Source organism: Panthera leo, chromosome A1 (genome assembly GCF_018350215.1).
Source record: "Panthera leo isolate Ple1 chromosome A1, P.leo_Ple1_pat1.1, whole genome shotgun sequence".
Taxonomy (NCBI): domain Eukaryota; kingdom Metazoa; phylum Chordata; class Mammalia; order Carnivora; family Felidae; genus Panthera; species Panthera leo.
The window spans coordinates 17,538,112-17,560,971 of NC_056679.1; the positions used below are offsets into that span (position 1 = coordinate 17,538,112).

The 22,860-nt window shown below is 42.0% G+C and overlaps 1 protein-coding gene across 5 annotated transcripts in view; it reads right to left on the reverse strand.

Moving 5' to 3' along the window:
• Nucleotides 1-1,049: 1,049 nt before the first annotated feature.
• The window catches only part of LHFPL6 (LHFPL tetraspan subfamily member 6), a 265,994-nt gene continuing 244,183 nt past the window's right edge, over nucleotides 1,050-22,860 (reverse strand). For all 5 annotated transcript variants that reach the window (XM_042904881.1, XM_042904643.1, XM_042904714.1 and 2 more), the window contains one exon: nucleotides 1,050-2,219. In XM_042904881.1, coding sequence (XP_042760815.1) covers nucleotides 2,101-2,219 — 119 coding nt within the window. In that variant the 3' untranslated portion in view covers nucleotides 1,050-2,100. The remainder of the gene's footprint in view (nucleotides 2,220-22,860) is intronic.

Here is a 22,860-nt window from a genome sequence, read left to right on the forward strand (position 1 = left end):
GAAGCAAAGTGCAATCTCCTCTCCTCAGGAAACCGCAAAGTGGAGAAGCCCCCGCTCAGTGGACAATGAGACACAATCAGAGGATATTCAGCCCATTATGATTTAAGCATTTGAGAGCAGAATGACTTTTTCCATAGCAACAAAGCCTCAGAAAGTCCAGAATTTTATTGGCCTGATTCTTGCATTGTTCTTCCAAGGCAGCCGGAATCCGCTGGATGATTAAAAGTAACCAGAAGCAAGTGAGACATTCGGACATTCAAGTGAAATTGACAAATATGTATAGAAAGAACAGAAAATATAGTTATAGACAACGGGAATGCTCAGTTCCCCAATTCAAAAAATATACAATTGAGAAACTAATTGAAACTGAGGTTTTAAGGGTTTGAGGCAATAATTCGGTGTTGCCTAATAAAATAATATATCCATGATCTAGGATGCAATCTTTACTCCTGAAAGTGTTGGTTCTGTTGTGGGGTGACGAAAAGGTCCATATCCTTCTCTTTAGTCAAGGCTTTATGCTGAGAGCAGACACGTGACCTAATCGTCTCAAATGGCCAAGAATGCTAAAAGGGAGTGGTGTAAAATTGTCCCCGGCACACAGGTACCAAAGAAACGCAGCACCGTGTTGAAGGTGGAGTGGCAGCAAGTCACAGGCTGCTTGTCATGACTCTGACGTCATCCTGGAGACTGGTGGCCCAGACCTCCCAACCACGGCTTGGCTCTCGTGGCTCTAAACCATGGCCAAATACTGTCCATATTCTCAAAGTCAATCCAAAATAGACTTGGAAGTCTTCTCTCGTGAGAATTTGGTCGTGATTTAAAGTGTAGTTAGGATTCTAGCTGCAAAGGATTTAAGTGGAAAGCAGGAACCCTTAGTCACCTTTAATACGCTGTGTGCCTAGAACAATGCCCGGTTGGGTGATTAGTGAGAGAACGAACGGGAGGCCTTAGAAGGAAAAGGAAAATTTATGGGACTGTAGGAGTTGAAAGGCTATATTTAGAAAATTACAGAAGCAAACTCAGTAACTGCATGAACACTCCATGACTCATTTAACTATTGATCAAAGAGAATTTATTCACAGAGTTTTTCAAATACCAACAAAATAGCACTTAAAAATTTTTTTATACAAAATGAATATTGAAATAAATGAATATTGTACAGCACAGTACAATAATGGACAAAAGAAAACAAGATCTAATGACTGGAAAATGTCTCTCATTATGCTCATACCTTCAACTGAATTCTCTCCTACAGTGGATAGGAAGTTGCCCCTTTACTTCATAAGAATATCATCGCAGAAGCTACTCAGACAAAGAAATCTTGCATATTTTTGAATAATATTGAAATACAAAGGCTTAACTCTAAAGGTCTGTATAAACACTGAAAACAGGTTGAGGGCACAAAGAGGTTATGCAGGATATATAAAATACTGATAGAGTGGCTTATTGGTCCATTTATTAGGTTTCATGTATGCTTTATAAAGTGATAATACTGTATTTTAAGGGTGTATTAAAAAGAAAACAGAGGAGTAATGCACGACTCAACCTCCCATACAGTCTGTGCAACAATGTGTAGGTTTGGGCGTGGGTGTGTGTGTGGATGTGTATGTCTGTGTGTGCTTTCAGAAGTGCCATGACCTACAGGGAACGTCTGTGGGTTACCCTGCTTCCCAACATAATACTGTTTCTACTAGCCCTTTTGATTCTCTGAGTCCTCATCTTACCAAAAAAAAAAAAAAAACAAACCCCAAAACAAAACAAAAAAAAACCCACCCAAACTCTTGTTTGCATATATAGGTTTGTTCTATGTGTGTATGTGATCTACATTAATGATACTCTGTGGAACAGAAACACTCAACACCCTGCAATATTTTTAGCCTTTGGTCCATTTTTCTGTGTTATTCCAGGTTCTCCATTTCTTTTGCAAATCTTGCACCACCCTTTGACGTCACATAATGTTTCTCATTCCACTGGGTTTCATTTCATAAGCACTGTATGGATGAGAACCACTATTCCACCCTTCGAAGGTAGCTGGACATTTCAGTCTCTCCGGGCCCCTTCGGCCTGTCTTCTCCTCTCTTTGTGCTTGGTGGCTCCGTCTCAGTAGGGGTACTGCTTCTGTTTCTTGCCCGAGAAGCAGGCCAGCCATGTGCACAGCAGCATGGCAGAAGCAGCACCTGCTCCCGTGCAATAGTATGCCCAGCCGATCTCACACTTACCTAGGGACACAGGAGGGGGACAGAAAGCAGGCACAGATCAGGACGGTTTTACAGGAGGCTGTGTTATTTCCCCCAGCCCCTTTGTTCCTGGTGCACTGAAGTAAAACAGAAACACCCATTAGAAACATGGTACGCTCGCTCAAATGGAATAACAAGGACTGAAAGGTCTCTCAAGACTCAAGAAAGCCAGAACGGTTGTGTGCGTTTCAGAAAGGCCTCAGGCCTGTGCCTCCTGCTAGCAAAGAAGCCAGAAGCCTGTTCTCTTCTGCCAATAATACCCACACTTCTTTTTTTTTTTTAATTTTTTTTAACTTTTATTTATTTTTATTTTTTTGAGACAGAGAGAGACAGAGCATGAACGGGGGAGGGTCAGAGAGAGAGGGAGACACAGAATCTGAAACAGGCTCCAGGCTCTGAGCTGTCAGCACAGACCCCGACGCGGGGCTCGAACTCACGGACTGCGAGATCATGACCTGAGCCGAAGTCGGCTGCTTAACCGACTGAGCCACCCAGGCGCCCCGACCCCACACTTCTGGCTGAAGGAAAGGAAGAATGACAGCAATCGGGATGGGAGAAAGTATCAGTTCTAACTGAAATCATCCAAACCCATACGTACAATGAGAAAAGTCAAAATGTGAATACAGTCCGTCCGCAGAGAGGCCGCTCTGAGGAAGGGATCCATTTGAAGGGTGGGTGATGCTGAAGTGAATACTGCTGTTTATATAGGACGGACTTGCACTCTACCTTTTGAATTGAAGAACAAAAACTCCCGGATTCTTCTGGGGTCGATACTCATTTTGAAATCAAGATGCCATATAAATGAGAACACGACGGAAAGACTTCACATGGGCCCTGATCTCTCAGCGTTGGATTGGTACTAACAGTACCAACAGCACACTCACAATACTAAAAGCAGAATTAGGAAAAGAAAGCGGGAGTGGCTGTCTGCATTTCAGAGAGCAGCCTTCAAAGCAAGAAAAGTTATCACGTAGAGAGAAGGCATTACATAATGATAAAGGAGCGAATTTTCCAAGAAGACATAATAATCTGTAATGCGCGTGTGCCTAGCAACAGAGCGTCAGATTACATGACACAAAAACGGACAGGTTTCAAGGAGAAATAGGTAAGCCCATTATCGTAGTTGGAGACTTCAACACCCCTGTATTGGAAATTGACAGATCCAGCAGGCAGAAAGAATCTGAAAGGACATAGTTGATATCAATCAACGGAATATAATTGACATCTACAGACCACTCTAACCAACAACAGCAGAATATACGTTCCTTTTTAAAAAAATTTTTTTTAATGTTTCTTTTTATTTTTGAGAGACAAGGGAGAGACAGCATGAGTGGGAGAGGGGTAGAGAGGGAGAGAGACCCAGAATCTGAAGCAGGCTCCAGGATCTGAGCCGTCAGCCCAGAGCCCGACGCGGGGCTCGAACTCACGAGCCTTGAGATCATGACCTGAGCCGAAGTCGGACGCTCAACCTCCTGAGCCACCCAGGTGCCCCGAATGTACATTCTTATCAAGGTCCTATGGAAAATTTACTAAGATTCTGTGCCATACTATATACCTTTAAACATTTAAAAGAATAAAAATTGGAGCACCTGGGTAGCTTAGTTGGTTAAGTGTCTGACTTTGGCTCTAGTCATGATCTCACAGTTTGTGAGTTCAAGCCTCGCACTGGGCTCTGCATTGCTGGTGTGGAGCCTGCTTGGGATTCTCACTCTCTCCTCTCTCTGCTCCTCCCCCACTCGTGCTTTCTCTCTCTCTCTCTCTCTCTCTCAAAATAAATAAATAAACTGAAAAAAAAAAGAAAAGATACACATACATTGTCTACTCTTAGACCACAATGGAATTAAACTAGAAATCAATGACAGATCACTGTGGAGATTAAACATCACACTTCCAAATAACACAGGGCCAGAGAAAAAAATCTCAAAAGAAATTTAAAAATAGTTTGAGATAAATGAAAATGAAAACACAACTTATGAAAATTTATAGAATGCAATGAAAACAGTGCTTAGAGGGAAATGTAGAGAATCAAAAGCATATATTAGAGAAGAAGAATGATCTAAAATCAATAATAGAAGTTTCTGCCTTAGGAAACTAGAAAAAGAAGAGCAAATTAAACTCAAAGTAAGCAGAAGAAAATAAATAAAAGTTAGAGCAGAATTCATTAGCATTCTATGAGACCATTATTGCCCTAACACCAAAATTGTGCAAAAATTACAAGAAACTACAAATCATTATTTCGCATGGACAGAGATACAAAATTTCTCAACAAAATATTAGCAAATCTAATTCAGCAATGTATGAAAAGAATCATACAACAACCAAGTGTGATTTATCCCAAATATAAAAGGCTGGTTCAGCATTCAAAAGTCAATTAATATCATGTATCACATCAAAAAACTAAAAGAAAAAAATCACACGAACATATCAGTAGGTGCAAAAAAAAAATTTAACAAAAATACAACATCCAGTCATGATTAAAAAAAAATTCTCAATACACTAGGAATACAGGGAAACTTTCTCAACTTGTCAAAGAACATCTAAAACATTTATTGCTAATATCATACTTAATGGTGAGAAACATATAGCTTTCTATTTTTAGATTAATTTTCATTAGGCTTGTAAGAAATTCAGAATTTCAAGTGATTGCCATTTCAGTGATCTTGATGAAACTGCTTAGATATGATTATCGTTAAACTTCAGTAACAAAGTCCAATAATTTATGAATACCTTCAGGGTAAAAGAGATGTCAGAGGAAGGCTGCTCCAACGTACTGTGTTGTGCCTTTCCCACAAGGCAAGGATGTCCCTTCTCACCACTCCTTTTCAACACTTCACTAAAGGATCTAGCTATTGCAATAAGGCAGGAAAAGGAAATAAATGGTATACAGATTGGGAAGGAAGAAAAAAAAACTGTCTTTGTAGACGGCATGATTGTCTCTATAGCAAATGTGAAAGAATCCACAAAAAATCAACCAACCAACCGACCAAACAAACAAACAAACAAACAAACAAAAAACCACTCCTGGAACTAATAAGGGATTATATCAACGTTGCGGGATACAAGGGTTATATGTAAAAGTCAATCACTTCCCATATACCAGCAATGAATAAGTAAAATTTGGAATTTAAAAGATAACACCATTTACATTAGCACGCCCAAAGTAAAATAATTAGGTATAAATCTAATAAAGCATGTACACAATCTATATGAGGAAATCTACAAAATTGATTTGATGAACAAAACCAAAGAACTAAGTAAATGGAGAAATATTCCATGTCCATGAACAGGAAGACTTGACAGTAACAAGATGTCAGTCCTGCCAATTTGGTCTGTAGATTCAATGCAATCCTATTAAAAAAAATCTCAGAAAGTTATTTTGGGGATATTGACAAACTTATTCTAAAGTTTATATGGAAAGGCAAAAGACTCAGAATACCCAACATAATATTGAACAAATTTCAAACACGTTCGACACAGTTAGAGGACTGGCACTACTCAACTTTAAGACTTACCATAAATCTCCAGTAATCAAAACAGTGTGGTATTGGTGAAAGAACAGACAAATAGAGCAATGGAACAGAGTAGACAGGTCAGAAATAGACTCACATAGATATAATTAACTGATATTTAACAAAGAAGCAGAGGCAATAAAATGAAGCAAAGAGAGTCTTTTCGATAAATGGTACTGGAATATCTGGACATTCACGTGCAAAAAAAAAAAAAAAAAAAAAAAAAAAAGACACGGACCCTACAGCCTTCACAAAAATTAACTAAAACTAGATAACAGACCTAAATGTAACACATAGAACTACAAAACTCCTGGAGCACCTGGGTGGCTCAGTTGGTTAATAAGCACCCGACTCTTGATTTTGGCTCTCAGGTCACGATCTCACCGTTCCTGAGACCAAGCCCTGCATCAGGCTCTGCGCTGACATCACAGAGCCTGCTTGGGACTCTCTCCCTCTCTCCCTCTGCCCCTCTCTCCCCCTCAAATAAGTAAATAAACTTTAAAAAGCATCAAACAGCAAGATATCACCTCATACTTACAAGACTAGCCAAAATCTGGAACACTGACACCGTCAAAGGCTAGTGAGGATGTGGAACAAGAACTCTCACACATTGGTGTGGGAACACAAAATGGTACAGCCACTTTAAAACACTTAAGAAGACAGTTTGGTGACTTCTTATTAAACGATAAAACTAAACATACTCTCACCGTACAATTCAGCAATCACACTACTTACTATTTACCCAAAGGAAACAAAAATTTACGTCCACTCAAAAATCTGCACATGGATGTTTTTAGCAGCTGTATCCATACATGCCAAAACTTTAAAGCAACCAATATGCCCTTCAGAACCAGGACTCAAACTTGGCTTTCATGTTCTAAGAATAAGAAGCCATTCACCCAAAATATCCTATTTGAATTAATAAAACAGGTTTCTGCATTCATTAATCCTCTCTTCCCCCATATTTTGTTTTACAACATTCAAGTTATTCTTTTTGTCTGGACAGTATGGAAGGCTTCTATATCTTTCATTGAACAATTGTCTTTTTCTGCTCTAATTTTAATCTTTCTTTTAGCCAGTTTTATGATCTTATCTTCTCCCTTTTCTTTTGTTATCATTTATATATTACATTAGATACAAACACATACACTGAGATACTTAAATTTCAGTCACTGAACACATAAACCATAGATTGAAAATCATATCCTTTTTTTACAAGTGAGTCATTTTTATCTGGTTCATTAATAACTTTTCTATTGAAAAATTCAAAGACTGTTAAGTGAAGCATGCAATCTGACTTCACATCTTCATTGAAGTTTACTAGAGGGATAGTTAGCATGTACCCCATTTACGGATAAGAAGCTGAGGTCAGGTGGGGCGCCTGAGTAGCTCAGCCGGTTAAGTGTATGGCTTCAACTCAAGTCATGATCTCACGGTTCGTGAGTTCAAGCCCTGCGTCGGGCTCCATGCTGACAGTTCAGAGCCTGGAGCCTGCTTAGGATTCTGTGTCTCCCTCTGTCTCTGCCCCTCCAATGCTCACACTCTGCCTCACTCTCTCAAAAATAAATAAACATTAAGAAAAAAATTTAAAAAATAAGACGCTGAGGTCAATCAAAGCTAAGTGAGTCATTGGCTTGTGGTCACCACAAGGCAATAGTAGCAAAATTAAATTGAGAGCCTCCACATCTCAAGCATATACCACCTACGTACACAGACGATAGGCTATGTTCAGTCTTCAATCTATGTGTCATCCTTGATTTCTCTCCCTTTATGTATCTAATAAAAGTAACAAGTTAAAAATAGCGAACATGTATTACATGCATGATTACTACTTGTTCCAAGTTATTAGAAGAGCTTTACATGGAGTACATATTAATGCATTTAATCCTCCTAAGAACATGATGTGATAGGTACATTCAGATGGGAAAAGTAAAGTCAAGAAAAATGCACTAACCTGCCCGAAGACTCGCCGTTAATGAGTGGCAAGTCCTTTGCCTCTCTCCAAAATTTATCCTCTGTATTACCACTCAAATGCCTGCAGCATCCCCATACAGTCCTACCTGCCGTCATTGCTTTCCTGTCTCCCTGCTTCTGCTTATGGTATCACCAACAGCAAAGCAGGCAACTATCTTTTTAAAAATGAATCGTGTTAAGACACTGACTTACTTGAAATTTTCTAAAGGATTGTCAAGCATCTAGTCTCCTTCCAATGGCCTGTGAGACCTTGCATGAGCTGGTATCTGCCTACTTCTCAAAACTCATGACCAACTTCCCTCTGTCTTCCTTCTGGACACACTGGCTGCCTTCTCTGGACCTCATCAGGCTTGTTGCTGGCTTGGTGCTTCACGTTCATTATTCCTTCTACCCAGAAAGTTCTACTTCAGATAATTAGAGAGCTGGCTCCTTCTGAAATGGCATCTCTGTAAAGATATGTCCCTCCCCCCACCTGCTTCATCAAAGTCTCTGTTCCTTTACCTCACTTTATTTCCTCTGTAGCACTTACTATGGTTTGTAAATACCGTGTGTGTGTGTGCATGTGCGTGTGTATGCATGTGTGTGTGTGTGAGAGAGAGAGAGAGAGAGAGAGAGAGAGAGAGAGAGTTTAACTTCAGTCTCTTCCACTAGAATAAGAGTTTCAGTTATGGGAGACTTCTGTATATTTTCTTCTCTATCCCCAAAACAGTGCCTGGCTCGTAATAGTCACTCACTAAGTAAATGCTGAATGAAAGGCAAGGTAAAAGAAAAACAAAGAAAGGAAGCAAAGTTGGCAAACAGCTTAGTCCCCGAAAAACAGAGTAAATCTGGGATTTTATTACAAGAATAACTCTAGTCCTGCTTTGGCACGGAACTTTTGGAGAGACGTTCCCAAACCAACTTTATAGCATTTATAGCCTCATACAGAGTGTGTTAAACTTAACAGGATAATAGATCCTGAAAGATCACATCTCCACCTCGGGGTAGGTCTCACTGGCACAATGAGCTCCGTTAATAATGATATGTAGGATAAGTATTTTTCAAGGGTAGCAGAGTCCCCTTCATGGGCCAAGTTTTCTGATAACCATCCATGAATGTGCCTGGGGAATAATCTCCATTTGTAAATCTTGGGAATAATCTCCATTTTGAATTATTCTTCAGCTGGATTAAATAAATCTAGGAGGGAGAATTAATAGGTAGCTAAGAGATGGCAAGTGCTTTAGAACCTTTCAAGAAGTCAGCAAAATTTGTGGGCAATCCATTCAGTCTCGGGCTCATAACACGGAACATAATCCATTGTTCATTAATAAATAGGTATTGACCTACACACAGTTCCATGACCTAACACGAAGAGCAGAGTACATGATTCTTTATTAATTATTGGACACCCATTCCAGAGAAAGTAACCGGTGAGGGCAATTCTTTGAAAATAGTCCTTGTGACAGTAGTCATGTGTATTAAATAAAGATGAAAAAGAAGCCTAAAGGATTGACTACTGAGGACCCAGGAGAGAGAGAGTATATATTTTTTTCTCCAGGGAAGTTAATAGAATAGCAGGGGTTTGAACTTTAGGGGCTCTTCACTGGCAAGGCTGGTAGCAGATGGTGTAGATATTGCACCCAATGCCTTTATACCCCTTCGCTGGTCCTGGGGTCTCATCCTTAGCTTCTGATTGTGCACTACTCCTAACAGTTTACCCTTGCGACCCTCTTCAGAGGACCCATGAGCCTGATGCCACAGCGCCCCAACTCTCAGAGAGCTTAAGCCCCTGGTGTGGCAAGTGGCCAATGTCTGACTGGTGCAGGAGTATGGAAGCCAGCTTTCTTGCCTCCAGGTGGGACAAATTCTACAGTGGAACGAATGTTCTAGAGTCCCAGTCAGTTGAGGCTGAGGCTGGGACCTCACCTGAAATCGCACTCTTGCCTGGTGTTTACCCCTTCACTATGTTACTTCCCATTCTCTTACTGGTTTCTTCGAATAAGAATCCTCATCTCAGCATCTGCTCTGGGAAACCTGATTTGAGACAAGAGCAAGTGAACAAAATCTTTCTTGCTTTTTTGGTTTCACGGTAAAGGTCTGTGAGGCTTCCGCTGTCAGAGGCTTGACCACCCTACCCACCTAACAACACAGCGGAGCCTTGCCATCACCTGAAAGACCCACAGCCAGGATAAAGTCTTTGGCATCACCCATCGCCCCACACTACTGTCTTCCGGGGGCAAATCTAACTCCATGTCTTGCACGTGCATATGTATCATTTCCAGTAATTGTTATGGTTCTGGATCTCTTCTTGTTTGTGTCATAAGACATGTAGTCAGCTCATCAAACCAGCTAACAGATGAAAATACAAAGAGGGCCACCTGGGTGGCTCAGTCATCTGAGCGTCTGACTTTCGATTTCAGCTCAGGTCATGATCTCACAGTTTGTGGGATTGAGCCCTGTGTAGAGCTCTGTGCTGGCAGCTTGGAGCCTACTTGGGAATCTCTCTCTCTCTCTCTGTCCCTCCCCAACTCTCTCTCTCTCTCAAAATAAATAAGTAAACATTTAAAAAAGGGGCGCCTGGGTGGCTCGGTCGGTTAAGCGTCTGACTTCGGCTCAGGTCATGATCTCACGGTCTGTGAGTTCGAGCCCCGCGTCGGGCTCTGTGCTGACAGCTCAGAGCCTGGAGCCTGCTTCAGATTCTGTGTCTCCCTCTCTCTCTGCCCCTCCCCTGTTCATGCTCTGTCTCTCTCTGTCTCAAAAATAAATAAACATTAAAAAAAAATTTAAATTAAAAAAAAAAAGAAAATAGGAAGGAAACTAAATAAAGTTATTTAAAAAGTGTACCATAGGAAAAAAATGTTTGAGAATGTCATCAGATATTGCCACTAATTACTCATATATATAGATATATGTGTGTAATCTATATATTTTGTGATTTAAATTCAGCAACTGGCTCAGATCCAAAATAAGCAACTAATGTTCAGTGTGATTTGAAAGAAAATATTCTTCTATTTCAGATATGAAGACTTTCATTTACCAAGTAATTTTCAATTACCAAGTAATTCATAAAATACAGAACCATTAAATCAATATGGATTTATTCTGGTAGTTTGGATTATTCAGAAATACAGCCAGCCCATCAAACTAACCTCAAAAGAATATACAAAAGCATACACACACACACACACACACACACACACACACACACACATACCTTTTGAGAAGCAGGAAATGGTGGGAATCAATCTGGTAAAATCAAGATGTGTCAATAGGATTTAAGCAAATCTAAAGAAACACTAAGCCATCGAATCCCTGATTCCTTACTCCTTGATTCCTTTCCTCCCATTCTTCCTCTTTCCCTGTCTCCCTCAATTCCTTCATCAATTCAACAAATACTTACTAATAATAGTATAGGACTATTATAATAATAGTCTCCTACTCTGACTGAGGGTCACTGGGTGCTGGAGATCTTGTTGGAAACAAGGTGGCTACAGTCCCTGCTATCAAGGAGCTATTGTCTAGTCAAGGAAGTACTAAACAATAATTACGGAGATAATTATGTAATGATAATTGTGATACGTGCTTTGATGAAAAGAAGTTCAGGATGCTAAGAGAGCAAATCACAAGGGAGCTCAATAGAGTGTGGTCAGTGTAGGAGAACCTTAAGTCAGAAATGAAATTTATGCTGAGACCTGGAAGAGGAAGAGCGGGAGCAAGCCAGGTGGAAATGCGGGAGGCCAGGCAAGAGTGTACTTGCACTAGGGGGATGGGAAATGGAGAAATGCAGGCAGACTGAGGTCTTGTTAAAGGATAGTTCAAGAACGAAATGAGTGCCATCTTGGGTGTAAGCAAGAGATGGGGATGGGGATAACTACTTCCAGAGTTTGAGAGCTTGAAGCCTAAAAACTTCTCCAGAAATTTCATCTGTACCGGTAGATGGAACCGTATGGTGTTCAACATTAACCAGTAAATCTTGAGCACCTATCATATGTGCAACGTTATACAAGCTGGAGACCCAGCAGCGAACAAGACAGAAAGGGTCTTTGGTCTAAGGAGGTTTATGTTCTAGTTAAGACCAATTCTCAGGGATCACTCACATCACTCGCATTATTTTGAAGCCATCCCTCATATATATATATTACACGTATGTTTCTTAGAAGTTCAGTTGGATGAAATCAACCAGATAGAAGAGGGAATTTTTTCATGGAACATAAATATAAATACAAAACATCCAGAGTTCGGGAGAGTTCTGTGATTTTCCAACAGCACAGTAGACACACTGTACCTTGAACTTCTCCAAAGGAAAAGAAAAAGTAGATTTTTTTCCTCTGGGAGCCTGATTCCATTGTTTAAACCCACATGCTCCGTAATAACAAATTAGCACCATGTTTTACAATAGTAAGAGGGAAAAGTCTTTTTGAGTACATTAGGCTATCAGGAAAGTTTATATGTTTTAGACAATATGGTAGTCCATGAGTAGTAACAGGACTAAATGAAACCAGGAAATTCGGGACCATTCTTCCATGGCCTCTCTCTTCCCCTGTCATGCCAATAAAGGCTTGTTCTTATAATGCACACAAAAAGCATTTTACTAGAGGGCGAGTTTTGTCTGTGATCCTTTCGGGAAATTAGAGAAGCAAATCTGTTTAAACTTCCCCTTCTGCTCTCTGTGATGCTCCATCAAACAGGACTGTAAGCTTGCTTGGTTGGCAAATTGCTGCTTTCAACAATGGGGAATACTCTTCTTGACAGATAAAATAGAGGTTAATGGGACAGAAAGCAGCAAACCACAGCCACCTGCCAAGTCAATGGAAAAAGATGTTGTGGCGGCACTCCAGGGCGGCCTGGAAGAGGAGACGGGGTAGGAGAGGGGTGGCCGAGTTTTGGGGGGAGGCTCAAGTCAGTTCGTGGTGCAGCTCTTGTTAGTAATAGAGACAGAAGAGAAAGTACAACGAATCCAGCCTTACTACGAGTAACCACGGAATTCCACAGATCTTTTCGCCTTTTGAGGAAACTGTAGTTTAACCTCTGCTTTTTTCATAATCGGGCCCATCAACATTTCAGAGCCTACTATGTATCACTGTGTCCGTCTGCTCTACTTTGGTATCTTGGGGCTCAGTAAAACGCCTGGACCACAGCAGACGACTGATCTATGTTCGTGGCATGAATGAGTATCAGACACTGTATCTGTGTTGAGAACAGAAACATGAAATTACTCATTATATTAACAGCTGTTTATGTATATAGACTGTGAGGCGTGCACTGAAGAGTTTAAATTTTTTTTTTTTCAACGTTTATTCATTTTTGGGACAGAGAGAGACAGAGCATGAACGGGGGAGGGGCAGAGAGAGAGGGAGACACAGAATCGGAAACAGGCTCCAGGCTCTGAGCCATCAGCCCAGAGCCTGACGCGGGGCTCGAACTCACGGACCGCGAGATCGTGACCTGGCTGAAGTCGGACACCCAACCGACTGCGCCACCCAGGCGCCCCATGAAGAGTTTACAAGTGGCAACTCACTTAATCATTTTTGCCTCCACCGTTTCCCAGAAAGGAGAGAAGCAAATCTGTTTATATTTTCCCCACATGATTCCCCTTGTGAAGATGAAAAAATTGACTTACATGCAAGGTAAGTAACTTGCCTAGTATCTCAAATAAATGATAAAACTTCAACGTGGACTTGGGTCAAACTGATTCTAGAAACTTCTCCAGTGCTCAGAGAATGTATTAGGATGAGCTAGTCCAGTGTACTTCTCACATTTGTTAGACAGCACTTGTCTTTGCTAGAACTTCCATGCCAAGGAGAGATGAAATATATTTTCCTCCTTTGAATTTATGGGTCTTCTTAGAAGACTCCACGTCTCTGTGTCCACCCTGCACGGCGGTTCTGGTTATTAAAGGCCTGCCGCTGGCTGAATTGGCATCCAACTCCTGAGGCGATGGAACTAAACCAGCACTCTCGTGGCGACACCATCCCTTCTAGAGAATGTGGGGAGCGGGGGTCCAATAAGCTTGCTTGATGAATTCAGACAACTGATCCTTCCTCGGTGTGAACCTGACCATGAGCATGCCCCCAGGCCAGGTGTTTTGACCCTCCCCTGACTCTGTCCAAGCCCTGGGCACACTCCAGATCCTTCTCGGCTACTGTCTGCTTGTAAATGCTCAGCGGTTGGTCGGGAGCCATCATGCCATCCTCAGACCCACCCAGAGATTTGGCCACAGTCCCACCCACCGTACAGTGCTGTTCAAGCACAACACAGAGAGAGAAAGAGCAGGGGAAGGGCAGAGGAGAGAGGGGGACACAGAATCAGAAGCAGGCTCCCGGCTCTGAGCGATCAGCACAGAGCCCTATGCGGTGGTTGAACTCACGCCCCGCGAGATCATGACCTCAACCGACTGAGCCACCCAGGCGCCCCTTGTGACTTTTCTATAAATCTGAGCTCATTTCAAAATCAAAATTAAACAAATATAAAGATTAACTGTGTCTATATACATGAATGTATACCTATACCCGCGCATATATAAAAATATAAATTATACACACACACACACACATACATATGTAAAATGACTGGGAGACTTTCATGCTTGTAAATACAAAGAGCAAGAACCCAATAAATATGTGGGTCCTACGGCATGCAAAATGAGAACTGATGGCAATTTTTATTGTGCAATTTGCCCCACGAAAACATGCATTCACCCTCTTCCCCTGCATTCGCACTCCTTGCTCTGCGGGGCACAGCACTCAGTGGGGTATCTGGGGAGTCCCTGCCCTCAAGTTGCATCCTCTGTCGCACAAAGCCCCCTCCCATTCCTGCCGACCACAGCGGACCAGAGCGGACCACAGCCAACGAAGCAAACAGCCTACTAAACCCGCCGAAATAAAGAGGACATCCTGGCATTCGTCATAAAGCAGCGCCAAGCGGTAAGTGAGCGGTGTATGTGTGCGGACGCAGGTGTCCCGGTGAGGAAGGACAGGGGCGCTGGCTCCACCTGCTCCAGGAGGGGCACAGGCAGCAGAGGGACACAGGTCCCCCTTCCTCCACAAAGCGCCTCCAGGCTACTGGTTATGTATAGTCCACGTGGGAAACAACACTTCCCACGGAAGGAAAGGGGCTTTTCCGGCCGATATATAGATTTCACACAAGCAAAGCATATGCTCGCTAAGAGAAACCTCCAGGAGTTTTCCGGAGTTTTCCGTGCCATCTAAGCCGTCTCTGGCAACTCCAGCAGGTCAGGAGGGTGCAGGGTCAGGACTACGGTAAGGAATTCAGCCTGAACAGGACAGAGGCTTTTTCACACTTCGAGCCTTGTCAAGGACCATTTCTGTGTCCTTGTGACTTTCTCCTTCCTTCACTTCTCCTCCTTCCACCTAGCACATCACAGCATCACAGATTTTAGAGACAAGGGACACTGGAAAAGGATCATCTACAGCAAGGCTTGGCAACCTTTTTCTGAAAAGAGCCAGAGAGTAAATACTTTAGGTCAAAAGCAGCCATAGAGGGGGCGCCTGGGGGGCTCAGTCGGTTAAGGGTCTGACTCTTGATTTTGGCTCAGGTCACGATCTCACGGTTTGTGAGTTCGAGCCCCACATTGGGCTCTGCACTGACAGCTTGGGAGCCTGCTTGGGATTCTCTCTGTCTTCCCCTCCCCTGCTCTCTCTTTCTCTCTCTCTCTCAAAGTAAATAAACTTAAAAAAAAAAAAAAAAACAGCTATAGACACTAAGTAAACACATGAGCACGGCTGTGTTTCAATAAAACTTACTGAAAAAACAAACAGGACATACTTGTCACATGACATGCTCACCCTTGATATAGGTCATCTCCTGTATTTCACCAATGACCAAAGTCATCTTCCCAGGTCTCTTGAATGTGTTTTCTTCAGTAGGGAGATTCTTTCTTTTTGTTTATAACTTTGAATTTCCTGGTTGTAATCTAAAGCAGGGTGCTGATGCTGGGTTATTCTTAACCAAAAAACCATCATTACCTACCTGTGCTTTTAAAGTTAACTTCCCAACGCCAAAGGAAATAATTATAAAATTGTGTGTGGTCGGGGGGCAGGGGGGGGGATAAACCAACAACCTCTTTTACCAACAAACCAGTGAAACAGGTGTATTTCATGTCGATATACATAAATCACCAGTGTGAAAACAACTAGGTAAAAAATGAGCAGGCTTAGATGAAGAGACAAAATGTGGTGGGTCCATATAATGGAATATTATTCAGCCGTAAGAAGGAATGAACTTCTGGCACGTGTTAGACAACATGGATGAACTTTAAAGACATTATGCTAAGTGAAAAAAGCCAGACCCTGGGGCATCTGGGTGGCTCAGTTGGTTAAGCATGCAACTCTTGACCTCAGCTCAGGTCATGGTCTCACGGTTTGTGGGTTTGTGCCCCATGTCGGTCTGTGCACCGACAGCACGGAATCTGCTTGGGATTCTCACTCTCTCCCTCTCTCTGCCCCTCCCCTGCCTGTGCTCTCTCTCTTTCTCAAGACAAATACACAAACATTAAAAACACGTTTAAAAAAGGCCAGACACAAAAGGACGAACAAATATTGCAGGAGTCCACGTGTATGAGGTGCTTTGAATAGGGACATTCATAGAGACAGAAAGTACAATAGTGGTTACTAGGGTCTGGCAGAAGAAGATAATGGAGAATTCTTGTTTACTGGGTACAGATGCTGTTTAGGGTGACGAAAACGTTAGAAAGTGGTTAGTGATGATGGTTGCACCACACCGTGGATTTACTTAATGCCATTGAATTGCACACTTAGAAATGGTTAAAATGATACAGTTTTATGTTACATACATTTTGTCACAATACAACAAAACAAGAGCAGTGTTATGTGGGGGTAGAGAAGCGGGTGGAGATGGATCAGTCAGAGAAACTGATCCTGAAAGATCTAAGAAACACACGTTCCAGTATTTTGGTGGGTGTGGCCGCCCAGGTGCCATGCTTCACTTCCTCTCGCACTTCACTTCCTCTCTCAGTGGTGTTCCTGGCCCTGCCACACCAAACCTGCTCATTGCTCGTCCTCTCAGTCAGATTCACTCAGGGGCCTTTGTCTTAAAGTCTGCGCTGACTCAAGGTCCTGCACCATCCCCTCCTGAATTCCAGTAAGAGCCACATAACCATGGAACAGGTGGCTAAGCTGTTTTGCCTACACAGCATTCCCACGACACAAAGCAATGGCAAAATAAAACCACCCTGGTGCTTCCAGAAGCATAATCAAATCCCAGTTCAAGTGTCAGAAAAGTAGGGTGAGTGCATCTGAATTCTTATGATCGCACCAATCCAATGGGCCTCTGTTCTGTGGCCCAGGAAATAATTTCACTAATGTACACATTTGTGCCATTTACACGTAAAAGATGGTTTTCCCTTTGTCCTGTCTGGCCAGCTTGTTGTTATGAATCCTTGCCCCTTAGCACCGAATTCATCCTGAAAGTTTCACTAGAGATAACGCCACTGGGAAGGTGATAAGGCACACACATTGGCTCTATATACACAACGTATGCTGGTGGCCTTTGTGTTCACGCTGTGAACCGACCCAGAATCCGATCTCCGAGTGGGGAAGGCTGAGACAACCAGCGGGGCTTTCTTCAGCGTATGGTGACAGATTATCCTCTAGCTGTCTGTCATTGCTGTTTATAAAGGCTGGAACGACCTCAGATTCTGCTCCTCTGACTCATAAATGGCCCCAAAAGAGAGTGTGAAGGTACCTAGACTGTCTCTAATTGCCTGTCCTCTGTGTAGCCCGCGGCTGCAGCCAATTTTCCAGGAAACCTACGTGAAGACGTACTGCACTCCGTCCTGATGGCATTTTATCAGCCCTCTTCCCTTTGTCCGTCATGCTTCCATCAGCCACCAAGCAGCCTCTGAATATATTCTCGGTGTCCGGTCCTCTGTTTAAGAGGTTTTCCTGGACGATCCCTCCTTGTGCGTAAGGTGGCTGCTGCGGACGAGCCTAATCCAATTTGGTCAAGCACAACCTTGAGACCCTCCGGTAAATTACAGTCACTGCTGCAAAAGTGTGAGGGATGGTATCGGGGAGCCACTCTCCTACAACCTCATTTCCAAGTTATGATGAAAGCAAGCCTCAGACCAAATCCTGCTACACAGACAGACGCTTATTAAACAAACAGCAATCGAGGCACAAACCAGGTCATCGACCTGTCCTGGGAGCTAGTTAAATCTTAGCTCTCTATCCTTTAAGTGTTTGCAAACACCACTTTGCATGAAGGAGCCATTGGAGCAATGTTCCAGGGCGGGACTCTGGTCCCTTTGGCCACAAACAACCAAAAGTTCTCCAAACAAAGGCTGGAAATTGAGCTTTTTAGGGATGATCCAGCCTTGGCTGCCATTCCTGAGGGCATTGCATGCATAGCGGGCATGCTTCAGTGAACCTGTACCGGTTGTCAGAAATACTAAAATATGTACCTCTCTGTACTGGTGGGTGAACAGCCACTTCTCCAAGTTCCCCAAGTTTCCCATTGTCCCTTCCCTGTCTGGGAACCCTAGAGAATCCTAGCCTCATGTCCCAGAAACCAAAGAGCTAGTGCCTGGCAGAGCAGGACCCCTGGGGAGCCTGCTCCAGTGCCGTGGCCAAGATTTTAGTGTGGATTGGTCAGGGCCCATGGAAAATCGGTTGTTTGAGAGTTTGAGTATCACAGGGACTTAGAATAATGGCTAAAGGCAGGGTGGATGTTTCCATCCCTTCAAGCAAGGATAAGGAGTGTCTTTAACTCTTGGAGCTAATCCACAGTCTCACTGAGAAGAATCCACGTTTAACATTCATCATGCTAATTAATAAGATATTAATTCCACCAATAAAAATCCACTTCTGACAGGGCTGTGCGAATAGTAAAGCTGCCGGTGTTGGTTGGGATACAGATATCAGAACACTCGTACCAGCAGCCTTGAGTATCTGGTCTGGAAGATGCACCTGGGTTGTGACCGTCCCTAACTGACAGACACATCTCTCTTTATCCTGAAGTATTTTCATATGAATTACAGGCATTATAACAGTGGTGTCAAGGAGGTGAGGAATCTGAGATTTTACTGTGCTTGCGAGCTGACACGTTAAACTGCCACCATTTCACAGAAGCTGGAGGAGACAAGAGACTCCCACATCAGAGATGTGGAGATGTATTATTCACAGACAGCAAGCAGCATGAGCTTCACATTTGCATCCACCCCCTTGCCTCCCACATCTCACAGGGGCTGATGCGGCAAAGTCAGTGAGTTTGGGTCACAGTTGAGGAATCCCGTGTTTAGAGAACCCCAACTTTTTATAATAGGCTGTAAACAAATCCGCCCAAGCTTCACACCAGAGGGAGACATTATCTTTATTAGACTAAACAATAAACAAACCTGCCGTCTGCTCCAGCAGGATTCAAGATCTATCTGTTCATTATACAAACGTCTTTGACAAGACAGTTCAGAACCAAGAGCTCTGGAGACATGCTAAATAATTGCCTTCTGATAGCAGCATGAAAGGAACTGGCCAGAAGTCTGAGTGGAAACATACTCAATTCACCAGGATGGCTGAGCACTCATTTTCACAGATACGATTTTAAAGTAGAATTAGCAGGAGTATGAGGGAATCCTTTGGGGGTAGAGGAAATGTTCGGTATTTTTATTTTGGTGGTGGTTACGTGATTTTACAAACTTGTCAAAATCCTTTGAATTGTACTCTTAACATTCGTAAATTTTGCCGTATGGAAATTATATCCCAATAAAGCTGACTTTTTAAAAAAGCAAACACAAACAAAATACAAAAAACAAACAAAAAAAACCCAACCGAACAAAAAAACCCAAAGTAGTATTGGTATATGGGAATATCTATTTGCAGTAATGCTTAGCATAAGTATGATGTTTTCCCCTACAACATCCCCGTGACAAACACTCATAGATAATGAAATCAAGTCAAAAGGGTTCAGTAGCTTTCCAAGCTCCTGGGCAGGGGTCGGGGGAGGGCTTTTGAGAATCGTTGGCAGATAAAGTCTAGAGGTCAAGTTTCTCAGCTTCCTAATATCAGACTTCCAAATGTGGTTGACCAAAGGTTCTAAGTCTCCAGATGTCAGGAACCCATTTGAATACTATATAAAAGTTAGAATAAACTCTCCAGAAAACAGCATGTACACACAGGCATATGAAATTTGCACACAATTTCAGGGGGGTCACAAATCTCTGAAGCTTATTCATGGACTTTGGACCCCTGAATTATCTGGAGACATCACTCCTTAGAACTAGGGCTCCTGGAACACTGAACTCATTTGCCATTGTCATCAAAACAGCCAGTTGCCAAGCCAAAGTAGCATACCATCCAGACATCACGTAGCTGACGTTCTCAGCTACCCAAAATATGACCCCAAATCGGGAGGCAAGAAAAAAAACCTAGAAAACACTGTCCAGAGCATACAAAAATCAGTATTTCAAAGACACATAGTGCACGGAAACAGAGCTGAACTGTGTTCCTTTAAACCATGATTTTAAGGGGATGCATGACGATTAGATGAGAAAGGACACAAATTAGAAGTGAGGGAATAAGGACAGAAAGGCGTAAGTAATAATTGTAATGAATAACTGCCAACAGTGTGACATAAAACTGTTGCAAAGCAACAACAAAACCCCCGAAAGAACTCAAAAATTTTTCAGTCTTGGCTATTTAGAGAAAAGGCAAATCACTCTTAAGCAAATGTCCATGACTCCTACGAACCTTTCCTTATGAGTCATAGGAGAACATAACTGCGAATGAGGTTATTTTTTACAGGCTTGCTTATGTTTTTTATATGTTTCATATATTCTGGCTAAAAGGATGGATTCTGGCTATAATACATCTACCTCCTCAAACCATTTCAACATGATTAAAATAGGAAATGTGTTGGCCTTTAAGGCAGAAAGGCGGGACTAATATTTACCGTAGGTTTTCCACGTTCAAAGCACCTTCCACTTTCGCCACATTTAATCCTTTTCACAGGCCTCTGAAGTGGGGGTTGTCATTCAGTTTGAGAGACCAAAGAACTGAAATTCTGAGAGGCCAAATAACTTGCCCAGAATCAAACAGCTCTAAGGGAGTGAAGCTGGGATGGAAGCCAGTCCTCGCTTTTTTTCCATTAACTATTCCTTTAAATGGAAAATTCATTTATCTGGAAAAATCCATTCATATGAAATTTTCTGAAAAGATCTCATAAATGAATTTTTTCTCTACAAATCTTCTCTATTAATTAGTTTTGTCAACATTCTACCAGGTTAAAAATCAGATCAGCCTTGGGGCACCTGGGTGGCTCAGTCAAGTGTCCATAGCTTGATTGTGGCTCGGGTCATGATCTCGCAGTTGGTGAGAGAGAGCCCCACGTTGGGCTCTGTGCTGACAGTATGGGGCCTGCTTGGAATTCTCTCTCTGCTCCTCCCCTGCTTGTGCTCTCTCTCTCCCTTTCAAAATAAATAAACCAAAAAAAAAAAAAAAAGAAGTCATATCAGCCTCCTGATTATTTTCTTATATTTTTGGTTTTATTCTAAAACACATTTGCTATGTTATTAATCAATAATGTTTACAAATGGCCTTTTCTTAAAGGAAGACCTGCTTGCTAAGGAGGAAAAGTGGCTACTTTCTCTCTTCTGTTAGGAAACAAAGGCAAAAATACACAGGTCACAAAACATCTGAGTTCTCAACTCTGGGGCAGAAATATTTCTCCTGAGATTAAGAATCTTACTATCAAGATCTGAAAGAACTCTTCTCTAATGTTTGTGTAGACAAATCTCCCAGCAACTGGAAGGTTCACTGGCAGGTCTTTCCTCAGTGTTACTATTTAATAAGAGAGTGTTCTAAGATAAATCTGTGATAAATCTCTCAACTATAATCTCCTTGAGGGCAGGGAGCAAGGAGAGGACTTCTCAAGGGGGCTGCACTAATCACATCATCCAAAGGGGTAGCTTGGGATGGTAGAAGGGGATAGACTCGTCTCCCTAACTAGCAGATTATTTCCTAAGTCCTTAACTACCAGGAAATTTCAATACAATCTACAGATTTATTTAAGATGATGGTCACATAGCCAATTTATCTTAATTGCCCTTTCTTTCTTAAGGACCTCAATGATAGAATCAGTTGAACAAAGTTCATTCCCAAGAGAGGACCTAAAACATCAGAAACAGTTAAATTTAAAATCAGTGCTTTTCTACCCCTAGATTAATATTCTAGTAGAACATACTAAGAAAATAGTTAAGAGCACCTCACACAAAAGAATAATTAGAAAAGCCAGTTGAATTTCCTGAAGTTCCTTAAGTATACTATATCTAAAATGGCAGGGAACTGAGGTGTATCTATTTTCCTATGTTTATTTATTTATTTTGAGAGAGAGAGAGAGAGAGAGAGAGAGAACGCACACACATGAGCAGGGGAGGTGCAGAGAGAGAGGGAGAGTGAGAATCCCAAGCAGACTCTGCATTGTCACCACAGAGCCTGATGCAGGGCTCGATCACAGGAATGGTGAGATCATGATCTGAGCTGAAATCAAGAGTTGGACATTTAACCAACCGAGCCACAAAGACACCCCATATTTTTTGTTTTTATAATGGGGACAACACTGAAAAAACTTAAGAAAAATCTTTAAAAGAGAGATTAGCCTATTCTTCTCAATAGTGTGGTGGCCATATCTTATGAAATACTGTGTATTTCATAAAAAGAAGAATTACAAAAAGAGAATTACCTTTTTCTACAATCACTGAATTACACTGGTGCAAATCACTGTAAATCACTGAATTAAGTTTTAAAAAGGCTGAATACAAGATTGGGAATAATCCTTCTCCGAAATAACCAAACCAAAAAGGACTCTAGGAAGGAAAGAATTTAGAGCTCTTTCTTTTTCACCTATTGGGGCATTTCATTCTTTAAACGATGACCCTTAACTTGATTTTTTTCTGCGAGATGTTTCAGCCATATTCCTTTAGAGAGTAATGCCATAATTCTCCCCGGGTTATCAATGGCCAAGTATATACAGACACATGATGGCAACTTCCCTTTTAGAGGTCAAAAATTAGCAGTAGGGTTCCTTCCTTCCCTCTCATCCTCTTTGCTTTCCCTCCATGTCTCTTTATTCTCTCTTCCCCTCCATCATTCTTCCCTCTTTCCCTCCCTTCGTTTAACCATTTCGTAGGT